The following is a 24,269-nucleotide window of genomic DNA, read 5'->3' on the forward strand; positions in this document are numbered from 1 at the left end:
CAGCCCTGTTCTCCAGACCCTTCCCCAGCTTTGTCACCCTTCTCTGGACTTGCTCTAGCCCCCCAATGTCTTTCTTGGATTGGGGGGCCCAAAACTGAGCCTAGGATTCGAGCTGTGGCCTCACCAGTGCAGGAGAGAGATCTCTTCCCTACTAGTGCTGGTGGAAGCAGGCATGATGCTACCAGCAGGGTTCTGGGGGAAGTGGGGGCCCTGGTGGCTGCAGGACTCCACCTCACCTCTTGGGCAGCAGCAGGATGTTTGGGGAGATGCAGGAACGAGGTGGTGGCCACTCTCCCTCAGAGCAGCAGAGCGCTCCCCAGCCCTTCCTCCCATCAAGCTGATGTCAGGGGCTTTTTACAGGTGTCTTAAGCAGACATTGTCATTAATGAGTATATTAAGCCAATTAAAACCAGGGCCTTTGAGTAGGATTTAATGCAGCTGCCAGGAGACAGGATGGATGGCGCCAGCAGGACATGTGCAGGCAGGGGATGCACCGTCAGCCCCACCAGGCTCATCCTGGGGCAGACTGCCCAACCCCTGTAGAGTTCCTGAGACTGGCAGCTGCATGGGTGCAGGGCAGGGTGTACACTGGGTGCTACTTGGTGAGCTGCATGTGTCCTGCTGGGCACTGGGAGCTGCATGGGTGCTGCTGGGTGAGCTGGGTGCCACTGGGAGCTGTGTGGGTGCCGCTGGGTGAGCTGGTGGGCACTGGGAGCTGCATGTGTCCTGCTGGGCACTGGGAGCTGCATGGGTGCTGCTGGGTGAGCTGGTGGGCACTGGGAGCTGCGTGGGTGCTGCTGGGTGAGCTGGTGGGCACTGGGAGCTGCATGTGTCCTGCTGGGTGAGCTGGTGGGCACTGGGAGCTGTCTGGGTGAGCTGGTGGGCACTGGGAGCTGTGTGGGTGCTGCTGGGTGAGCTGGTGGGCACTGGGAGCTGCGTGGGTGCTGCTGGGTGAGCTGGTGGGCACTGGGAGCAAGCAGGAGCCCAGTTGCCCTGTGGCACAGCATGGCAGGGCACAGCAGCAGGCACCGTGAGCCACGTACATCTGCATTCCCCTTCATGCCGGCACCGCTGTCCTTGGAGGTGGCAGCACGGTGAATACTCAATTAACATGACACTAATTAGCTGGTGACACTTGCAGAATCCCTAATGAGCCTGTTCCACAGAAATGCTCTTTTCCTAGCAAAAATAAGCCTTGAAAAGGGGCCACTGCTGGAGGGAGGGAGGAAGGGAGGCAGGTAGCATCACCAGTGGGCACTGTGGCTACCTCGTGGGGGTCACCAAAATCCATCACAGAATCACAGAACTGCTGAGGCTGGAAGAGACCTTTCAGATCAAGTCCAACAGCTCACCTAGAGCTCACCATCTCACCACTGCTGCTAAGCCACTGCCACTAAACCACATCCCTCAGCACCACAGGGATGGTGACTCCACCACCTTGCTGGGCAGCGCTGGTTCCAGTGCCTGAGAACCCTTCCTGCGAGGAAGTTTTTCCTCATGCCCAACCTGAATCTCCCCTGGCACAACTTGAGGCCATTTCCTCTTGGCCTGGAATGCAGGTGAAAACTGGGAAGCCCCACCCTGGAGCTGCCTGTTGCAGCAGGATGGGCAGAGCTGCCCACGGGGCTGAAGCAAGCTCAGCCGCGGGCATCCCACCGGTGAGCCCCAGCGCCGCTGTGTGCCTGAGGAGCACCACAAGCGGGCAAGGAGAGGCCAGGAGCCATCCTTCGTCAGCTCTTCACACCAGCTGGGTTGGAGAGGTTTAGACTGGACTTCAGGAACCTTTTCTTCACTGCAAGAGTGGTCAGGGATTGGCACAGGCTGCCCAGGGAGGTGGTGGAGTCATCATCCCTGGAGGTGCTCCTGTGGCCGCACTCCGGGCCATGGCTTAGCGCTCGTGGTGGCATTTGAACCTGATGATCTGCAAGGCCTCTTCCAACCTTAATGACTCCACGCTTCCATGATGTGACAAGCCCCCACTGCAGTGTGTTGTCACCTATCAGGGTGACACAGCAAACCCCCCGCCAGCAACGTGACAAAGCCACCGAGCTCCCGGCGGCTACGCTGCCGGCACGCCGGCGGCTCCCCCTCGCCGCGCTAATTACTGCTTTCTAACGGGCTGTAATTACTGCCAGATGCAAACCCACGCCGGCACCGCCAGCCCTGACACCAGCCACTGCCTTTGTGTGGCCCCCCACATCCCTGCTTCAACTGCAGCCATCAGATGTCACACCAGCACTGGGTGGGATGCACCATGGATCACCATCCAGCAGGGCTGGATCGCCAGCACACCTCGGCTGGGCTCACCACACCAGCCCTGACACCAGCCACTGCCTTTCTGTGGCCCCCCACATCCCTGCTTCAACTGCAGCCATCAGATGGGTGGGATGCACCATGGATCACCATCCAGCAGGGCTGGACTCCCAACACACCTCAGCTGGGCTCACCACACCAGCCCTGACACCAGCCACTGCCTTTCTGTGTTCCCCCCACATCCCTTCTTCTTCAACTGCAGCCATCAGATGGGTGGGATGCACCATGGATCATACTCTGGCAGTCTGACCCCCAACACACCCCAGCTGGGCTCATCACCAGTTTTCATCACCCCTAAACCAAACCCAGCCTGAGGACAGACACCCACCAAGAGCCTCTTCTAGGAGCCGCTTCCACCTCTCCCAGCTCCCTCCCTCCATCCTCAACTCGAACCACTGGAGGTCACGCTGGGACTGGGTGGGATCCTCCCCCAGCATACCTCAGCTGGGCTCACCAGCATGAGCAGCCACAGTTATTATCACCCCTAAACCAAACCCAGCCTGGGGACAGACTCCCACCAGCAGCTTCTTGTCCCAGGAGATTGTTTCCACCTCTCCCAGCTCCCTCCCTCCGCCTCCAGCACTCCCACGGGATGCGGCTGGCATCCCCCTTCCTTCTTTCCTTCCTCCCTCCCTGACCTGCTCCGTTTTTTTGTGTAGCCTCAACTCAGTAACAGCTCAATAATTGGATCTGCTCAGCAGCCAAAGCTTTGGGTTGAATGTTATTGGAATCTTTCAATTGTTTTGTTTCTGGCCTCTTTTGTTCCTGCAAATGGAACCTGCAGCGCCCGCAGTCATCATCCCAGGGCTTTCTCTATTGCTCCCAGCTCCTGCTCACCAAGCACTACTGGGAAGCCGGGCAGGAACCAGAAGCCATTAGGAGTGGCAGAGCAGGCTTATGAGATTATGCCTGCAGCTAAACAACTTTTTTACTTTAGCAAATTGGCCACCAAACCCAGTTCCAGGCACAGCTGAAAATCCCAGCCCCCCGCGGTGCCGCCAGCCGGGAGGAATCTGGGTTTGTGGGTCGGGAAGCTCTCCTCGTGCTCAGGGCAGCCAGGAAAATGTCTGCTGGGGACAAGGGGTGGCTGGGGGAGGGGATGAGAACGTCCTGAGAAATTCCCTAAAGGCCTCTCCTGGCATGAGCACCCACTGCCAGCAGCCCAGCACCTCCTGTATTCCTGCGTTCCAGCATGCCCCCAGCCAGAAAGGATGCTCAGCACTGAGGAGACAGGAAGGATGCTCAGGAGCAGGAAGGATGCTCAGCACTGAGGAGGACAGGAAGGATGCTCGGGAGCAGGAAGGATGCTCAGCACTGAGGAGGACAGGAAGGATGCTCGGGAGCAGGAAGGATGCTCGGGAGCAGGAAGGATGCTCAGCACTGAGGAGGACAGGAAGGAGGCTTGGGAGCAGGAAGGATGCTCAGCACTGAGGAGATAGGAAGGATGCTTGGGAGCAGGAAGGATGCTCAGCACTGAGGAGGACAGGAAGGAGGCTTGGGAGCAGGAAGGATGCTCAGCACTGAGGAGGACAGGAAGGATGCTCGGGAGCAGGAAGGATGCTCAGCACTGAGGAGATAGGAAGGATGCTTGGGAGCAGGAAGGATGCTCAGCACTGAGGAGACAGGAAGGATGCTCAGGAGCAGGAAGGATGCTCAGCACTGAGGAGGACAGGAAGGATGCTTGGGAGCAGGAAGGATGCTCAGCACTGAGGAGGACAGGAAGGATGCTCGGGAGCAGGAAGGATGCTCAGCACTGAGGAGGATGCTCAGGAAGAACTTTTAGCACCAGAAAGGATGGGATGGATGCTTGGCACCAGGAAGGATGTTCCATGCTGCACCCACAGCTCATATGCCCCTAGTGTACCCAGCCTGGTGCTGCTGGCAGCCCCCCTGGCAGGGCCCCTTGTCCCTGGAGCAGGGTAAGTGCACACCTCAACAATTTATGACTTCAGTTTTCAGGGCAGGATGCTGCAGAGGGGGCTGTGCTGCCTGGGAGGTCAGGATGTGGACAGTGAGTGGGATGTTGGGGTACATCCTGAGGATGCAGCAGCAGCACTGGGCACCTAGCTGGTGCCAGCATGGCAGCCATGCCTGGCTGCCTCCCTCCTCTCCATCCCTTCCCTCCTCTCCATCCCTTCCCTCCTCCCCAAGATACCTTTTTCCCCATAGGAGCAGACCTGCTGCTGGGGCTGCTGCGATGGCACAGCCCTGGGCAAACCATGGGCACATTCTGTCTGCTCCAGCAAGGAGAGAAACCAGCAGCAGGATACTCCCCATCTTGGGGGTAACCCCATCGTGGGCAGGAGGAGGTGGTGGGAACTGGGACCAGCCTGGTGTTGGGGATCCAGCCTGTTGGTGCTGGGGATCCAGCCTGTTGGTGCTGGGACTTTTGGAGCATCAGGATGCTTCCTTCTGCCAGCACAGTCAATCTGATGCCAACTCCCTGTGCCACGGCATGCTGGCTGCCTGGCTGGCACCTGTCTCCTGATCTGGGTAGTTCTGTCCCTGCAGCAGTGTCCTGCAGCTGGGCAGCCATCCAAGAGGAACATCTGAGGGCTCACCCGTGGTGCTCTGCCCCAAAATGCAACACAAAGCCCTGGCTGCTCTGCCTGGAATTCCCATCAAGCAATCTCAGAACAGTTTAGGCTGGAAAAGACCTTTAAGCTCCTCAAGTCCAGGAGGCAGCCCAGCACATCTCCACAATCACCCAGGCAAGAGGCATTTCCTGGGGGGGGTCACCCTGCCCTCAGCATCCTCCCAGACCTCACCCTCCTCCTTCCTCCTCCTTTTTACTGGAAGGCACTGGTGTTTCCCAGGGCTGAACTGGGGTTTCCCCCCAACTCTGCCTGCCCAAGCCTAGGGGACAAAAGGGCAGCAGTTAGGCAGGGTTTAATTTGCAGGGAGGGGTGGGAAGGGGAGAGATGCTGAGTGCAGGAGGAGACACTGGGGACCCAAGCAGCGATGGAGGTGCCAGTGGCTCTCATTAAAACACTAATCCTGCTGCAGCTGAATTAAACTCAAGAACCAAGAGTTCTGGACTTCAGGACCAGGCTCCTCCTCCTCCTCCCAGCAAGGAGATCCCAAAGCCTCCAAAGCTTCACAAAGCAGCCAAAAAAAGCACCAAAAATCCACTTCCCCCTGCTCTGCCTGCAACGCTGGGAGCAGCTTTTGGAACAGTCAAAGCCTAAATGTTTGCAAAACAGTTGGAAGAAACCTCAATATTTGCAAAACAGTTGGAAGAAACCTCAATGTTTGCAAAACAGTTGGAAGAAACCTCAGTGTTTGCAAAACCCTTGGAAGAAAACAAACAAAACCTGGTGCAGTTGAAACAATCCATCAAATCCTGGAAGTCTGGGTCCAAGCCCCAGGTGGCAAGGCAGGGATGGGCTGCCCCAGCCCCATGGGCAGCAGCTCCATGCAGGAACCTCCCTGCCCACCCCAGGGGGTCAGAGGGCAGAGCCAGGGCCAGGGAGCTGGGGTCAGGGAGCAGGGTGCTGGAGCCAGGAGCAGAGTGTCTGGGGTCAGGAATGGGGTGGTGGAGCCAAGGAGCAGAGGGTTTGGGGTCAGGAACGGGATGCTGGAGCCAAGGAGCAGAGAGCTGGGGTCAGGAGTGGAGTGATGGGAGAATGGATCAGGGCTGGATCAAAGATCAGGGCACTGGATCAAGAAGCAAGGTGTTTGGGGCAGGGAGCAGAGTATTTGGGGTCATGAATGGGGTGATGGAGCCCAGGAGCAGGGCTGGATCAAAGATCAGGGTGCTGGATTAAGGAGCAGGGTGTTTGGGGTCAGGAATGGGGTACTGGAGCCAAGGAGCAGAGAGCTGGGGTCAGGAATGGAGTGGTGGAGCAAGGACCGGGGCTGGATCAAAGATCAGGGTGCTGAATCAAGGAACAAGGTGTTTGGGGCAGGGATCAGGGCGCTGGATCAAGGAGCAGGGTGCTGGGGGCAGGGATCAGGGTGCTGGATCAAGGAGCAGGGTGTTTGGGGCAGGGATCAGGGTGCTGGATCAAGGAGCAGGGTGTTTGGGGCAGGGATTAGGGCGCTGGATCAAGGAGCAGGGTGTTTGGGGCAGGGATAAGGGCGCTGGATCAAGGAGCAGGGTGTTTGGGGCAGGGATTAGGGCGCTGGATCAAGGAGCAGGGTGTCTGGGGCAGGGATAAGGGCGCTGGATCAAGGAGCAGGGTGTTTGGGGCAGGGATCAGGGCGCTGGATCAAGGAGCAGGGTGCTGGAGGCAGGGATCAGGGCGCTGGATCAAGGAGCAAGGTGTTTGGGGCAGGGATCAGGGGGCTGGATCAAGGAGCAAGGTGTTTGGGGCAGGGATCAGGGTGCTGGATCAAGGAGCAGGGTGTTTGGGGAAGGGAGCAGGGCACTGGATCAAGGAGCAGGGTGCTGGGGGCAGGGATCAGGGTGCTGGATCAAGGAGCAAGGTGTTTGGGGCAGGGATCAGGGGGCTGGATCAAGGAGCAGGGTGTTTGGGGCAGGGATCAGGGGGCTGAATCAAGGAGCAGAGTGTTTGGGGCAGGGATCAGGGCGCTGGATCAAGGAGCAGGGTGCTGGAGGCAAGGATCAGGGTGCTGGATCAAGGAGCAGGGTGCTGGGGGCAGGGATCAGGATGCTGGATCAAGGAGCAGGGCGCTGGGTCTGGTGCGTGCCCCCCACCCCCACCAGCACATCCCAGCTTCTTCAGGGGCTTAAATCTAAAGCAGCTAGAGAAAGAGAGGAGAAGCCCACGGGAATAACCGGAGGTGGCAAAGCCCTTGCCGAGCCCTAATCTGCAAAGACAACAAAATTCATGACAAAGCACAAAGGGACGCAGCCGAGCTGTGCCGTCCCCGAGATATTCATCCCTTGACACGTCCCCTTTTTAGGCTGACATGTCATTTGAGGCAGGCTTTGATTTTTATTCTCTCTTTTTTTTCCTCCTTCCCTCCCCCCCTCCCTTCCCTTTTCTTCTCTTAACTCCCTTCCCCCGTGCCGTCGCCATCGTCGCCGCCGTGCCGAGGCGGCTGCCGCTGAATTGGATCACCCCAGGGCGAGCACTTTATTATCTGCAGTCAAAGCGTCACCACGAATCCCCGGCTACACACACACGTGTCACTTCCCATTTGTCTCCTCCACGAGGTATTAGTGCCACCGAGACACCCTGGCTGCCACCGAGACACCCTGGCTGCCGCCGCCGAGACACCGCCACGGCCCCCGAGACACCGCCGCGGCCAGCGGCCCCCGGGGAGGGCAACAGCACGGTCATGAGGGGCTTCGGCGTCACCCCACTGCTGCCCCACTAGCAGCCCAGGGCCAACCCCGATGCCAACCCCAATGGCATCCCTGGTGCTGGCCCCTATGCCGTCCTGATGCTGCTCTGGTGTCAGCTCGATCCTGCCCCCATGATACCCAACAATGCCCCAGCACTGCCCTGATGCCACAGCAGTGCCACCCCAGAGCAGACCCCAAAGCCACATCAATGCCCCAGAACAGCCCTGATGCCACAGCAGTGCCACCCCAGAGCAGACCCCAAAGCCACATCAATGCCCCAGCACAGCCCCGATGCCACAGCAGTGCCAACCCAGAGCAGACCCCAAAGCCACATCAATGCCCCAGCACAGCCCTGATGCCACAGCAGTGCCACCCCAGAGCAGACCCCAAAGCCACATCAATGTCCCAGCACAGCCCTGATGCCACAGCAGTGCCACCCCAGAGCAGACCCCAAAGCCACATCAATGCCCCAGCACAGCCCTGATGCCACAGCAGTGCCACCCCAGAGCAGACCCCAAAGCCACATCAATGCCCCAGAACAGCCCTGATGCCACAGCAGTGCCACCCCAGAGCAGACCCCAAAGCCACATCAATGCCACCCCAATGCCCCAGCACAGCCCTGATGCCACAGCAGTGCCACCCCAGAGCAGACCCCAATGCCACCCCAATGCCCCAGCACAGCCCTGATGCCACAGCAGTGCCATCCCAAGGCAAACCCCAAAGCCACCCTGATGGTACTCTAGTGTTGCCCCCATACTGCCCCCAATGCCACCTTTATGATATCCAGATGCCACCCAACACTGCCCCAGCACAGCCCTGATGTCACATCAGTGCCTTTTCAGTGCAGACCCTGAAGACACCCCAATGCCATCCTCATGCTGTCCCAGTGTCATCCTGATGTTACTCCAGTGTCACCTCAATACTGCCCCAGTGCCACCCAGATGCCACCCAACAGTGCCCTAACACAGCCCTGATGCCACCCCAGTGCCATCCTGATACCAAATCATTGTATGCCAGGGAAGCCTACCCAAAGGCTGTTGGGAGATGCTCCAAGAACTGATGGATGGTGCTGTCCTGGGAAGTTTGGGCACCAAATCCTCACTGTGTGATGGAACACTGCCAGCAAAACACTCCCCAGGACCCAGCTCTGACCTGGCAGGAGATGCCCCCACCAGTGCCCAGGAACTGATGGACTGTCCTGAGAAGTCTGGGCACCAAATCCTCACTGTGTGATGGAACACTGCCAGTAAAAGCCTGTACAAGACCCAGCTCTGACCTGGCAGGAGATGCCCCCACCAGTGCCCAGGAACTGATGGACTGTCCTGAGAAGTCTGGGCACCAAATCCTCACTGTGTGATGCCAGCAAAACACTCCCCAAGACCCAGCTCTGACCTGGCAGGAGATGCCTCCACCAGTGCCCAGGAACCAATGGACTGGTGCTGTCCTGGGATGTTTGGACACCAAACTGCTGATGTGTGATGGTGCTTTACCAGCAAAACACTCCCCAAGACCCAGCTCTGACCTGGCAGGAGATGCCCCCACCAGTGCCCAGGAACTGATAGACTGATGCTGTCCTGGGACATTTGGACACCCAACTGCTGATGTGTGATGGTGCTTTACCAGCAAAACCCTCTCCAAGCTCTGACCAGATGGGAGGTGGTCCCACCAGTTCCCAGCAGGTCTCCTTCACCCTTCCACCCTCCCACCATGCACGTGGCCCATGGAAAAAGTGGTTTTTGCAAGCATTTCCTGGCAGGGAAAAGTGCAAATCAGCAGCACATTTGGGGCTTGGCTGCTAATTGATGTCCTTTTTATGGCATGGACATAAATACACCAGAAGCATCATGAACCAAGCCGTTCCAGCAACTGAAAAGGAGAGAACTCATCTCATTTCCCTCATCTGTAACCCCCCCCCTGAAATTCAGATGGGTATTTTATGGGGACTGAGGAGCCATCAAATGGAGCTTCACCCCCAACACAATTAATGACTTTGAGCACTGATTGAGAGTCCCCATGCAGAGAGGTGTGTGTGGGGGGTAGCCCTGGAGCTGCTCCCTCAGCTCTGGCCATCAGCTCTCATTAGTGTTTTAATAACCCAGCTGGAGATGCCAGGAGGGTTCAGGTCACCCCCTGTGGGATGGTTTTCACAGCAGCTCATGGGAGCTCCAGCACCAGCCCCACCACCAGAGGGGAGGGGAGAGGTGGTGGTCGATGCTCAGATGGCCAGATGTGATCTTCATAGAATCTCAGACTGGGCTGGGTGGGAAGGGACTTTTCAAGCTCACCCAGTCCAACCCCCTGCACTTAGCAGGGCCAGCTGCAACTAGAGCAGGTTGCTCACAGCCCCAAGCAACCTGACCTGCAATGGTTCCATGGATGAGGCATCTCCCACTTCTGGGCAACCTGGGCCAGGCTCTCCCCACCCTCAGTATCAAACATTTCTTCCTTCTCTCCAGTCTGAATCTCCCTCACCCCTTGACCTGTCACACCAAGCCCTGCTCAGAAGTCTGTCCCCAGCTTTCTGCTCAGCCCCTTGAAACACTGAAAAGCCACCAGAAGGTCTCCCTGAAGCCTTCTCTTCTCCAGGCTGAACAACCCCAGCTCTCAGCCTGGCTTCATAGTAGAGGGCTTCCAAATCTTGGATCACCTCCATGGCCTTCTCTGGCCCTACTCCAACAGGTCCCTGTCTCTCCCATGCTGAGGACTCCAGAGCTGGCCCCAGCACTGCAGAGGAAGTCTCAGCAGAGCACAGCAGAAGGGCAGAATCCCCTCCTTGCCCCTGCTGCCCACGCTGCTGGGGATAAGCCCAGGACACAGCCGGCTCTGGGCTGTGAGCACACGGTGCCAGCTCATGTTCAGCCTTTCAACCCCTCAGCACCTCCAAGTCCTTCTCCTCAGGGCTGCTCTCCAGCCTTCCAGCCCCCAACCCAGACTGATGCTGGGTGCATGACCTTGCATTTGGCCTAGCTGAGCCTCATGAGGTTCTCCACTTCTCCAGCTCATCTCTGCCCTTCCAGGAGCTCAGCGATCAACTCCCAGCTCCATACGGATCCCACCACCGAGCAGAGCAGGGCAAGCTGAAGGTGGCACATCCAAAGGAACATCTAACCCATTAGGAGCCACCTCTATGTTGCTGTAGAGGGGAGGAGCAGCAGAGGCTTTGGCCAAGGCAGCAGGGCCATGATTTGATTTATCATTGAAGTAAAGCTCAGGATTCCTGTAACGCACACGGAATGAAACCCAGCGGGGCCAGGCTGCTGGAGTTAATTGGACATGATATTTTCCTGAGGATGCTGCTTCTCCTCAGGCTCCTGCTCCTCAGCTAGAGGTGGGCAGGGCTGGCATGGCTCTGGGCACCCTCCTGCATCCTCCTCCTCCTCCTCCTCCAGGATGTATTGCTGCCTGTGGTGCAGCCCTGGGATTACTGGTGAGGGACACTGCCACGACGAGCATGGAAGCAACGTAGCTCATGGGGTGGGATGCACTGACCCCCTTGGAATGGGGGATGTAGGGCAGTGGAACAAGGGGATGGTAATTATCAGGAGAGCCAAGGGGCAGAACCAGGGGGTGAACTCCTGGGCTCCTCAGTACAAGAGAAAAAGGACTACTGGAGCGAGCCCAGGGGAGGCTACAAAGATGCTGAGGGGCCTGGAGCATCTCTGTGAGGAGGAAAGGCTGAGAGGCCTGGGGCTGTTGAGCCTGGAGAACCAGAGAATTGTTTGGGGTTGGGAAAGCCCTTTCAGATCATCCAGTCCAACCATTCTCTAACTCTGCCAGGTCTGGTGCCAAACCAGGGCCCTCAGCATCACATCCCTACCTCTGTGAAACACCTCCAAGGATGGGGATTCAACCACTTCCCTGGAGCCTGTTCCAGTCACAGAATCATTCCAGGTCCAGGCTGGAAGGGACCTCCTAAGGTCATCCAGTCCAACCTCCCTGCAGTCAGCAGGGACATCCCCAACTAGGCTGCCCAGGGCCTCATCAAGCCTCACCTTGAATATCTCCAGGGAAGAAGCCTCAACCAGTCTTTGAGAAGCCTTTCAGTGAAGAAGTTTCTTCTAATATTCAATGAGAAGAGCAGCCTGAGAGAGGATGTGATCAATGCTCAGCAAGAGCTAAAGGGTGAGGGGCAAGAGGCTGGGGCCAGACTCTTGTCAGTGGTGTCCAGCAACAGGACAAAGGGCAGGGGGCACACACCCAGGAGGTTCCACACAGTCATAGAATCAATAAGGTTGGAAAAGACCTCAGAGATCATCAAGTCCAACCTCTCACCCAACACCATCTAATCAACTCAACCATGGCACCAAGTGCCTCAGCCAGGCTCTTCCTAAACACCTCCAGGGATGGGGACTCCACCACCTCCCTGGGCAGCACATTCCAATGGCCAATCTCTCTTGCTGGGAAGGACTTTCTCCTCACCTCGAGCCTGAACCTCCCCTGGCACAGCTTGAGACTGTGTCCTCTTGTTCTGGTGCTGGGTGCCTGGGAGAAGAGACCAACCCCCACCTGGCTACAACCTCCCTTCAGGGAGTTGTAGAGAGCAAGAAAGTCTCTCCTGAGCCTTCTCCTCTCCAGGCTGAGCAACCCCAGCTCCCTCACAGGGCTGTGCCCCAGACCCCTCCCCAGCCTCATTGCCCTTCTCTGGACACCTTCAAGTGTCTCAATGTCCTTCTTGAATCGAGGGGCCCAGAGCTGACCATCTGACCAAGAGGAAAAAACTTGCTGGGTGTGAGGCTGCTGGAGCAGGCTGCCCAGAGAGGCTGTGCAGAGCTCCCCAACCCAGCCGAGCCGCCGGGGGTGCCCCCGCTTGGAGCGCACCACGGTCCCCTTGCCAAGCCCCACCACGCTGGGATTCTGGGGTCGTCCGGAGGCAGAGGGGCTGTCAGCTGCCAGCACGGGCGGGCAGAGGAAGGCAGCTCACCTTGTCCATGAAATGAATCCCGAAACGAATCAGCGGCGGGGCGGGCTGATCGGATCCCAGCGAGGGGCCGGGCCAGACAGCCAGCGCGCCCCGCGGCCAGCCCCGCTCCACAGCCGCGGCAGCAAAGCCAGGGGACAGAAAGAAGAGCCATGCAGATAATTACTGAGATACTCAGGAGCAAATTAAGTCATCAGAGGCACTTCTAAATTGGGGCTGCCTTTAGGTAGGAGGCCGTCTCTTGCCGGGAGGGAGGGGGAGGTGAGGAGGTGGCGGCGGCAGGGGGGGAGCTCGTCGGGCCCCTCCCGGGCAGGCTTTGCCGCAGGTGCCATCAATAAAATGCTGGGGGAAAAGCATCTTCCCGAGCAGCTGCGTGGCCCTGGGTGTCACCTGCAATTTAATTTGTGCTAGCAGGAGGCAGAGAGGAGCGAGACGGTGCTGGGTCTGCCCGTAATGAGCAGCAACAGCCAGGCAGCTAAACTTTGATTAAGGTGACCTGGCTGGCGAGCAAGATGCAGGGGTTCAAGCTGGGAAGCTTGGCTTGGCCACCACCACAGAGTCACAGAATCCCAGGATCCCCACAGAATCGTCCCAGGATCCCCCACAGAATCCCCACAGAATCATCCCAGGATCCCCACAGAATCCCCAAGGTTGGAAGAGATCTCAAAGATCATCAAGTCCAACCTGTCACCCCAGACCTCATGACTAAACCATGGCACCAAGTGCCACAACCAATCCCTTCTTGAACACCTCCAGGGATGTGTCCAGTTCTGGGCTCCTCAGTTTAGGAAAGATGTTGAGCTGCTGGAAGGTGTCCAGAGAAGGGCAACCAAGCTGGGGAGGGGTCTGGAGCACAGCCCTGGGAGGAGAGGCTGAGGGAGCTGGGGTTGCTTAGCCTGCAGAAGAGGAGGCTCAGGGGAGACCTCATTGCTCTCTACAGCTACCTGAAGGGAGGTTGTAGCCAGGTGGGGGTTGGTTTCTTCTGCCAGGCAAGCAGCACCAGAACAAGAGGACATAGTCTCAAGCTGTGCCAGGGGAGGTTCAGGCTGGATGTTAGGAAGAAGTTCTTCCCAGCAAGAGAGATTGGCCATTGGGATGTGCTGCCCAGGGAGGTGGTGGAGTCCCCATCCCTGGAGGTGTTTAGGAAGAGCCTGGCTGAGGCACTTGGTGCCATGGTTGAGTTGATTAGATGGTGTTGGATGATAGGTTGGATTTGATGATCTCAAAGGTCTTTTCCAACCTGGTTAATTCTATTCTATTCTATTCTATTCTATTCTATTCTATTCTATTCTATTCTATTCTATTCTATTCTATTCTATGACTCATCCCAGGATGGTGGGGTTGGAAGGAAGCTCTGGAGATCATCAAGCCCAATTCCCCCTTTGCCATGGCAGGGTCTCCCAGATAAGGTCACACAGGAACACATCCAGGTGGGTTTGGAATGTCTCTCCAGAGACTCCACCACCTCTCTTGGGCAGCCTGACCCAGAGCTCCAGCACCCTTAAATTAAAGGAGCTCCTCCACACACTGCCCAAGCCCAAGGGATGTGCCACAGTGGGGGACAAGCCCCAAGTGTGGTCCTGCAGTGAGGGATGGGATGTGAGCAGCCATAAAACCTGCTGTCCCCCAGCTGCTGGGGTTTGGCTTGCAGTCAGACCTCTGCAACCCACCCTCCCCCCAGTGTGGCTCAGAACCACAGCACCTCCCAGGAGGCCCAAGAGCAGCTCTCCCCACCTGTGGGTGCCTTGCCAAGCGGTGACACCACACACAGGCACCAATCCACCAAGATCTGACACCCTGATGGGTGCTCAGGTGACATCAGTCCACTAAGACCCCTGACTACCTGACACCCTGATGGGTGCAAAGAGCTTGTGGGGCTGATCTGCCAAGACCCCCCCTGAATGCTGACACCCCAAAGGGTCCTCAGAAGGCATCAATCTGCAGAGATCCCCAAGTGGGTGCTGGAGGGGCACCAGTCTACCAAGACCCCCCCCAACATGTGGATGCTTGGGGACACCAATACACCAAGACCCCCAAGATCAGACACCTTGATGGGTGCTGAAGGGCAAATAGCTTGGGGGGCACCCATCTACTGAGACCCTCCAGGTCCAACATCCTGATGGGGCCTTGGGGGGCACCAATTCATCAAGACCCTCAAGAATCAACACCTCAATGCATGCTTGGGGGGCACTGCTCCATCAAGACCCCCAAGTTACTAACAGCTCAATGGGTGCTTGAGGGGCACCAATCCATCAGGACCCCCAAGAATCAACACCTCAATGCATGAGTGGGGAGCATGGCTCCATCAAGACCCCCAAGAACCAAGGCTTCAGTGGGGGCTTGAGGGGCACCAATCCATCAAGACCCCCAAGTAACTAACAGCTCAATGCATGCCTGGGGGGCACTGCTCCATCAAGACCCCCAAGTAACTAACAGCTCAGTGGGTCCTTGAGGGGCACCAATCCATCAGGACCCCCAAGAATCAACACCTCAATGCATGCTTGGGGGGCACTGCTCCATCAAACCCCCCCAAGAACCAAGGCTTCAGTGGGGGCTTGGTGGGCACCAACCCATCCAGACCCCCAAGCACTGACTCCTGATGGGTGCTCAAGGGCAAACAGCAATCCTGGCCACCCCCACAATCACCAATGCACCGACCTTCCCCCCCCTCACCTTGCACAGCTGGCACACTGGGTGCCCAGCATCCTGCTCTGCCCTCAGTGCCCTGTGATGCTGCACAGGAGCTTGGGGGATTTTCACCCCTAAAATAACCCTCCTTGGCTGCCAGTGTGACCCAATCCCCACCAGAGCCATGCTGGGGGTCTGAACACCACCCTAACCTGTGCTGGGGGGGGAGGGGGGGGCTGGGGTGGGGTAAGCTTACCCAGGTAGAGGGACAAAAATAAAGAAACATCTCAGAGAAAATGAAGATGATTAAACAACTGGCTGGGGGATGTGGCAGCCAAACAAGCAGCCTCAGCAGCTGATTTGTCTTCAGCTTGTGTGAGGCTTGAATAAGAGAAGAGAGGAAAAAAAAATAAACCCCACAAATAAAAATCCAACTGAGAGCAGCAGGGGGAAAAAGAAAGAGGTCTCCCCTCCCTCCTTTAAAACACACAATTCATCACTGGAGGAGCTGGATGTGTCTTTCCCAGGCAGGGAGGGAGGTCAAACTCCCTCCACACCCCCCCCTCTGCCTAAAGCAGCCTCATTAAATATACATTTAATCAGGGTTGGGATTGAGAGACAAAAGGCTGGGGAGAGACAGGTGCTTTACTGGAGTGACCTTTTGGATCCCATTTGAATGTAACTGGTTTACAGCTTATCTGAAAGGCCAGCTCCTGGGGAAGGCAAGCTGCAGCAAAAATCAGGAAAGTAATTAGGGGGAGAGGGGGTGGGGAGAGGTTGGGAGAGGGCTGCATCCTCTCCTCTGCCACTGCCATCCTGCAGCCCAGGCAGCTCTGCAACAAAGTTCCACTTAGCCAGCAGAGCAGCCCAATTTAATTTGCTTATCTTGTCTCCTTCCTTCCCCCTTCTTCCTTCCCTGCTTCTCCTGCTCTTCTTAATTATCAATTAAATCAATGTCTTTTTCAATGAGGGAAGCAGCATCAAAGTCAGTGACACCCCCTCCCCTCCCCCTTCTCCTCCCCCCCCCCCAGCTCTGAGCACTTACACTTGCGTGGCTCCAGCGCCTTGTTGGGGCAGGGGAGATGTTGGGCTGGGGGGTTCTGGGTCCTCTGCAGACAGGCCAGCATGGTCTGGGTGTGTTAGTGGGCAGTGCCACCCTGTGTCCTGCCAAGAGAAGAGAAACACCAGTGAGGCAAGGAGATCTGCCACTGCCCACCACCCTTCTGCCCACCCAGCTGCTTCTCACCACCCTTCTGCCCACCCAACCACTGCCCACCACACTTCTGCCCACCCAGCTGCTTCTCACCACCCTTCTGCCCACCCAACCACTGCCCACCACCCTTCTGCCCACCCAGCTGCTTCTCACCACCCTTCTGCCCACCCAGCTGCTTCTCACCACCCTTCTGCCCACCCAACCACTGCCCACCACACTTCTGCCCACCCAGCTGCTTCTCACCACCCTTCTGCCCACCCAAACACTGCCCACCACACTTCTGCCCACCCAGCTGCTTCTCACCACCCTTCTGCCCACCCAGCCAACTCCCCAGACAGAGGAGCTGGTGGTGCCCACCAAGGGCACACACGATGCTGAGAGTCCCTGTGAAGATGAAGAAATAACTCAGAAAGCCTGAAATAAATCTGCAAGTAGATAAAATAAAGATGAAGGTCTCAGTGGGTGATTTATAGGTGATTTAGGGCTCCAAAGCTGCTGAGGGGCCTGGAGCATCGCTGTCAGGAGGAAAGGCTGAGAGCCCTGGGGCTGCTGAGCCTGGAGAAGAGCAGCCCCAGAGGGGATCTGATCAGTGCTCAGCAAGAGCTAAAGGACCTGTGGGGCACAAGAGGATGGGGACAGACTCTTGTCAGTGGTGCCCAGTGACAGGACAAGGGGCAAAACTGGGACCCAGGAGGTTCCATCTGAACAGGAGGAGAAAATTCTTCGGTGTGAGGGTGCTGGAGCCCTGGGGCAGGCTGCCCAGAGAGGTTGTGGAGCCTCCTTCTCTGGTGAGCTTCCAAACCCACCTGGCCATTGTGATGCTGGGCAAGCTGCTGTGGGTGCCCCTGCTTGAGCAGGGCAGGGGGGTTGGACTGGATGATCTCCAGAGCTCCCTTCCACCCCTCACCATGCTGGGATTTGGTGTGATTTGTGCTTCCTGCAAGGCTTCCCCCCGGGGACAGGGGCAGAGCTGGGGCACCCCTCTGGCACCACACCCCTTGGCAGTGCCAGACTGCTTTGCCCATGTGCCAGTCAGCACCTCCCAGCAGCGAATGACCCTGTCAGCTCCAGCCAAGGCTGGGTAAGGATGGTGTGAAAATCCTACTCAGGGTCCTGAGATCTGTCACTGGCTCCCGGCTGGCATCAAAATCAGCTCAACAAAAGCTGGAGGGGTCAGGCCAAAGTCATCAGCGACACCACTCCGCTAATTGTACATCCCTGATGAGCTGCCACGGAGGGCAGGAACTGTCACCAGTTGCTGCTGACACCTCCCACTGCTCTGGCTGGCACAGGGAGTGATATTGCCACTTGGAGAGGGCAGGGAGCCGTGGGCAGGAGCCGCGGAAAAGCAGGCAGCGGTGCCAGTCCTCTGGCATCACAGCTTCTGAGCCATCACTCTTCTGGTTGAACATCTACTGAGGGCTGGAGGTCACAAGTGGGTGGCAGGGCTGGAGGGCTTCGCTGGGTATCGTGGCTGGGTGGCACAGCTGGAGGTCTTGGCTGGGTATCGTGGCTGGGTGGCACAGCTGGAGGTCTTGGCTGGGTATCGTGGCTGGGTGGCACAGCTGGAGATCGTGGCTGGGTATCGTGGCTGGGTGGCACAGCTGGAGGTCTTGGCTGGGTATCGTGGCTGGGTGGCACAGCTGGAGATCGTGGCTGGGTATCATGACTAGGTGGCATGGCTGGAGATCATGGCTTGGTATCACGTCTGGGTGGCACAGGTGGAGGTCATGGATGAGTGGCACAGTTGGCTATGTCACTTCATGGTAGGGAAACCATCTCCTGCAGCCATTCAGGACACGTGCCACGTCCCCTGCTGCCGGCGAGCGGTGCCAGCATGCAAGAAAGCTGCACGGTGGCCTCAGGCACACACTGGCAGAGCTTGTGACCAGCACCCACCAGGCAGCAGAGCACAGATGGATGTTCCTCAAGCTTTGCCTGGGGCTCTCCTTGCTCCACTAGTTTAAATGTCCCCATTTGGAACACACCTTCACCACCACGGCGGGGACACAGGCACGCACAGGTCCCCACACGCTTGCCACTTGCTCCCCCATCCTCCATCACTGTTCAACCTGGAGAAGGCTCCAGGGAGACCTTACAGTGGCCTTCCAGTACCTTAAGGGGGCTACAAAAAAGCTGGGGAGGGACTTTTCACAAGGGCTTGTAGTGATAGGATGAGAGAGAAGGGACTGAAGCTTGAGGAGGGCAGATTGAGACTGGAAATTGGGAAGAAATTCTTTCAGTGAGGGTGGGGAGACACTGGAACAGGTTACCCAGGGAGGTTGTGGATGCCCCCTCCCTGGAGGTGTTCAAGGCCAGGCTGGATGGGGCCTTGAGCAACCTGGGCTAGTGGGAGGTGTCCCTGCCCATGGCAGAGGAGATGGAACTAGATGATCCTTAAGGTCCCTTTCAACCCAAACTCACTCTATGAATCACTGGGGCAGGGGAGTCACCCGCTCTGGGCTCACCCCCAGGCTGGTTGCTGGGGACTCATGGGGTGTCAGTGCCACATCCAGGCTCTTCCTGAGGACTCCTAGAATCAATAAGGTTGGAAAATACCTCAGAGATCATCCAGTCCAACCTAGCACCCAACACCTCATGACTAACTGAACCATGGCTCCAAGTGCCACATCCAATCCCCTCTTGAACACCTCCAGGGATGGGGACTCCAACACCTCCCTGGGCAGCACATTCCAATGGCCAATCTCTCTTGCTGAGAAAAACTGGCTTCAAGTAGAATGGAATGGAATGGAATGGGAGAGAGAAGAAGGGAAGGGAGAAAGGAATGGAATGGGAGAGAGAAGAAGGGAAGGGGGAGGGGAAGGGAAGGAGGGGGGGGAAGGGGGAAGGGAAGGAGGGGGGGAAGGGGGAAGGGAAGGAGGGGGGGAAGGGGGAAGGGAAGGAGGGGGGGGGGAAGGGGGAAGGGAAGGGGGAAGGGAAGGGGAGGGGAGGGGAGGGGAGGGGAGGGGAGGGGAGGGGAGGGGAGGGGAGGGGAGGGAAGGGAAGGGAAGGGAAGGGAAGGGAAGGGAAGGGAAGGGAAGGGAAGGGAAGGGAAGGGAAGGGAAGGGAAGGGAAGGGAAGGGAAGGGAAGGGAAGGGAAGGGAAGGGAAGGGAAGGGGGAAGGGAAGGGAGAAGAGAGGAGAAGAGAGGAGAAGAGAGGAGAAGAGAGGAGAAGAGAGGAGAAGAGAGGAGAAGAGAGGAGAAGAGAAGAATTAACCAGGTTGGAAAAGACCCTTTGAGATCCTCATCCCCTTTGAGACCCTCATCTAATCCCTTTTTGAACACCTCCAGGGACCACCTCCCTGGGCAGGGAGGCTGCAGGTCCTCCCCTGCTCAGCCCACAACTGCCAACCCCAGGGAAGGGCGAAATCCACCAGCGAAAGGTGCGAGGAGCCAGCGCGGGGTTTGGGGCTGGAAGAGGGAAGCATCTTCGAAGCGAGCAGGTGTCTGGAGAACCCAAATTGTGCTGTTTTCTCCTAATAATGAACTATTCATGAGTGAAAAAGCCTTCTTCTCTTTTTTTTTTTATTTTTTTTTTTTGCTGTCTCCCTCCCCACTACTTTCTGAAGCTCCTAATTTCACAACAAGCGCCTTGTTACCAGGCAATTATCCCCATCCCGCATCTCTCTCTCTCTCTCTCTCTCTCTCCCAGATTCCATCTGTCCTCGCTGCTCTCTAAATGAAAGACAATCATGTAACCACCTTTCATTATTCACTATTTTACTTGCAGCTAAAAAAAAAAAAGAGAGAGAGAGAGAAGAAAGGAAAAAGAGAAAGCAAAAGGTGCCCTGAAAGAAATGATTTCCTCTGAAAGGGACTTCTTTATTCAGTTTCAAAACCAATTTTCTCCTATTACTGTCTTTTAAAGTGGGGGGGGGGGGTGGAGAGGAAGGGGAGGGAGGTTGGGGGGGGGGGTGGTGGTGTGCAGGGAGGTGTTTTTATTTCGTGCATTACATCTCCTTTGTTAAGGCAGCTCGCAGTGGGGAGGGGAAGGAAGCGGGGCGGCGGAGGGGGGAGGGAAGCGAAGCGGCAGCCGGATCCATCTTCTGGCTTCGATTTCTGGTGATTTTCAAATGTGCCATTACAATCAGGCAGGAATTAAGACAGTTGGGGGAAGAGAATGAAGTGCTTTCTCCTTCCCAGCCTCGCCCTCACTTTTGAGTGCCAAGGAGACGGAGGTTTTCTCCTCCCCACCGCGCGCGCACGCACAGAGAGGGATCCGGGGGGTTCGCTGCTCAGCCCCGTGCCTGCCCCGGCTCGGCTCGCACAGGCACAGGTGGCAGCAGGTTGGAAGGGATGCCTCAAAGGGCATCTTGATCAACCCCCCCCCCCTGCAGTCAGCAGGGACATCTCCAACTACAGCAGGCTGCCCAGGGCCACCTCAAGGCTGACTGTGGATGTCTCCAGGGATGGGGTCTCAAGCACATCCCTGGGTGACCTGGTCCGGCGTCTCTCCATCCTCACTGTGAAGAACTTCCTCCTGATGTCCAGCCCAAGTCTGCCCTGCTCCAGCTGCAAACCATTGCCACTCATCCTATCCCCACAGGCCCTGATACACAGTCCCTCCCCAGCTTTCCTGTAGCCCCCTTCAGAATGAAATGCAGCTCTAAGGTCTCCCCAGAGCCTTCTCTTCTGCAGGCTGAAGAGCCCCAACTCTCCCAGCCTGTCCTCACAGGAGAGGTGCTCCAGCCCTCTGATCATCTTTGTGGCCTCATCTGGACCTGCTCCAGCAGGTCCACATCCCTCTTGTGCTGGGAGCCCCATAGCTGGACACAGCACTGCAGGTGAGGTGTCACCAGAGCAGAGGGGCAGAATCCCCTCTCTGGATCTGCTGGCCACACTTCTTTTGATGCAGCCCCGGATGCCACTGGGCTGCAAGTGCACATTGCTGGCTCATGCCCAGCTTCTCATCTGCCAGTTCCCCCCTCCCATCCCTGCCTTGGCACATGCCCATCACACCAACCTTGGCCCCACGGGGCTGGCCCTGGGTCAGGGCATGTGTGGTCGTGCGTGGGATGGTGGCACCAGGCACCTGAGCCTCACCTACGCAGTAACCTTGGGGCTGGTGTCCTGCTGGGTGTCACCATCTGGATGATTAGTGGATGGACGTCACCTCCTCCCCTGCAGAGAGGCCAGCACCTTGCTGGGACGAAGCCTCATGGCACTGTCCCTGTGTGTTTATCCCCCTGACCCTGTCCCCCCAGGCACAACTTTAGTGGGACCATCAGATCCCTGCTGCTCCCCTGGGAAAATGGGACTAAGAACGAGAAGTAAGCACCCAGGGGTGCCATGGGGCAAGCAGAGAGGCCAACCAGACCCCTTGGGACAGGATGTGGCCACTGGTGGGTCATCAAATTTGGATGCCAACAGGAGGAAGGGTGAGGATGCAGCCCCAGTCCAGGGCAAGGAGGATGCTGGTGACTGGGCAGCCTTGGATGCCGCTGCCTCTGGGCACCCATCAGTGGGGTCTCACCCCCACCAGCACCCTCTTGGAACCATCCTGACCTCAGGCAGCAGCAGCAGCCAGCAGAGGTGCAGGAGCCACAAGCTAAACTAAATAAAGCCTCCCATTAATCCAGCCCCAAATAGTGTCCCTATCTCCCAGTGTCACACACTGGGGACAGCTTTTCTGACAGCTCCACCACCCCCCACCCCTTCACAGGCAAGCTTCAGAACCAAAAGGAACACAGTGCCACCCTGGCACCCTGTTAGGTACCCCCCACCTTCCTCCCTGGAGCCCCTAAAGCACCCATAGGAGGGTAGCTGGCACAATGGGCATCTGTGCCACGGTGGCATTTTGTTAATGCCACTCAGAAAAGCCCCTGAATCAGCTGATGGGAATTGGGAGCTGGCTTAGTTAGCTCCATCTGCATGGGAACTAATTCCAATCAGCAGGATCCGATTTAGCTCAAGCTGCTCTGCCTCTTCCATGCCACCAAAGACACCACTCAGCAGTTTTGGAGTCCCCCACAGCCTCTGCCCAGCCCACACCAGTGGCCCCACGGTGCAGGACGCCAGGAGTGGGGTCTCTTGCAGATGCCAGGAGCAGCCTTCCTTGGGGATGCCGCAAGTGGGGTCCCCTGGGGACACCAAGAGTCGGGGCGCTTGGAGATGCCAGGAGCAAGGTCACTCAGGGACATGAGGAATGGGGTTCCTGCCAGAAGCAAGGTCCTCCAGGGATGCTAGCACTGAAGATCCTCAGGGATATGAGGAAGAGGGTTTCTTGGGGATGCCAGAAGCAGGGTCCCCCCCAGGGATAGCAAGACTGGGATGCCTTGGGGGTGCCAGGAGCAGAGTTCCTCAGAGATGCCAGGAGCTGGGTCCTGGGTCCCTCAGGGATCGCACAAGTGGGGTCCCGTGGGGACACCAAGAGCAGAGTCCCTCAGGGATGCCAGGAGTGGGGTGCCTTGTGGACACCAAGAGTAGGGTCCCTTGGGGACACCAAGAGCAGAGTCCCTCAGGGATGCCAGGAGTGGGGTGCCTTGTGGACACCAAGAGTAGGGCCCCTTGGGGACACCAAGAGCAGAATCCCTCAGGGATGCCAGGAGCTGGGTCCCTCAGGGATGCCAGGATCTGGGTCCCTCAGGGATGGCCTTGGGGACACCAAGAGCAGAGTCCCTCAGGGATGCCAGGAGTGGGGTGCCTTGTGGACACCAAGAGTAGGGTCCCTTAGGGACACCAAGAGCAGAGTCCCTCAGGGATGCCAGGAGCTGGGTCCCTCAGGGATGCCAGGAGTGGGGTGCCTTGTGGACACCAAGAGTGGGGTCCCTTGGCAATGCCACACGTGGGGGACGACCCTTGGGTATGTCAGGAGCTGGGTCCCTCAGAAACACCCAGTGCAGAGTCCCCCAGTAGCCCCAGCCACCACCACTCCCCATTCCCAGCATCACCTCACTCCACCCTTCCCCAGCCCCTCTCTCTGGCTGCTCCTCCCCACCCCGGGCTGGCTGATTTCCAGTCCCTATCTCTCCATCTCGCTATTTATAAGCCCAAGGTCTTTGTGACTTTAATAATAAAAAGAAAACAACAAAAAAAACCCCCAACACCCCACCTTTCCTCTCTGTCTAAAGCTCCCTCCTCCCTCCCCATGATGGGAGGGTTTGGCACCTCCTCTGACATCAGCAGCTGATAAGTCAGGCTTATCTCCTGCGAGAGCCCAGCGAAGGTCCCTCCGGCGAGATAAGGCCCCGGCGCAGCTGTCGATAGAGGCTTTTGCAGGCAAGGATTTAGATAAAAGAAAATGTGATGGGACAAGGCTGGGGGTGTGGGGGGGAGGGAAAAATAGGAACTTCTAAAGTCTCAGCTTGAACAGGGTCTGGCTGGGCAGCAGGTTGGGCAGGAGCAACCCTCTGTGGCTGGGAAAAGCAAGGGTTGAGGTTTCGGTGACCATCCAGGCTTTGGTGCAACGTGTGAGCATCCTTCCCCTGGGGGGTGTCTGGGCAGGCTGGGGGTAAAAAGCCATCAAAGTAAAAATAAAAGGGAGGTTTTGGGGTTGGGAGAGGAATAGGGGTGGGAATGGGGATGGTGCAAAGGTGTTTTAGTGACCCTGACGTGTCTCTCCTCCACCTCCGGACGGTAAAAGCCAGCGCGGGGTTCGACGCAAGGACAGGAGGTGACCAGGTCAGCCTGGCTTCTGGCAAGGCCAGTCAGACAGACAGACAGTGTGGGAGCCAGGCCAAGGCTGGCAGCAGCCCTCACAAGCTGGCAGCACTGTGAAATTCAGCAAAAGCCCTCACTGGTGCCTGGTGTGCCAAAGAACCACCTCTCCACCAGCCACAGTGCCGGGAATCCCCAGCCACAGTGCCACAGTGCCACAGTGCCAGGGCCGCTTGCTGCGAGCAGGGACACTCTTGTCCCTCATCCCTCAGAGTTGGGATGGAGAAGGAACCCACCACCCCACTGGGGTGTCCCCTTCCCCACAGTCCTGGGGACACTGATGGGAC

The 24,269-nt window shown here is 57.5% G+C and overlaps 1 protein-coding gene across 1 annotated transcript in view; it reads right to left on the reverse strand.

Moving 5' to 3' along the window:
• The window catches only part of FAM222A (family with sequence similarity 222 member A), a 49,756-nt gene that overhangs the window by 4,040 nt on the left and 21,447 nt on the right, over positions 1–24,269 (reverse strand). Inside the window, exon 2 of the mRNA XM_054173043.1 lies at positions 16,159–16,277. Coding sequence (XP_054029018.1) covers positions 16,159–16,240 — 82 coding nt within the window. The 5' untranslated portion in view covers positions 16,241–16,277. The remainder of the gene's footprint in view (positions 1–16,158; positions 16,278–24,269) is intronic.

The sequence above is a fragment of the Dryobates pubescens genome, chromosome 25 (assembly GCF_014839835.1).
Source record: "Dryobates pubescens isolate bDryPub1 chromosome 25, bDryPub1.pri, whole genome shotgun sequence".
Taxonomy (NCBI): domain Eukaryota; kingdom Metazoa; phylum Chordata; class Aves; order Piciformes; family Picidae; genus Dryobates; species Dryobates pubescens.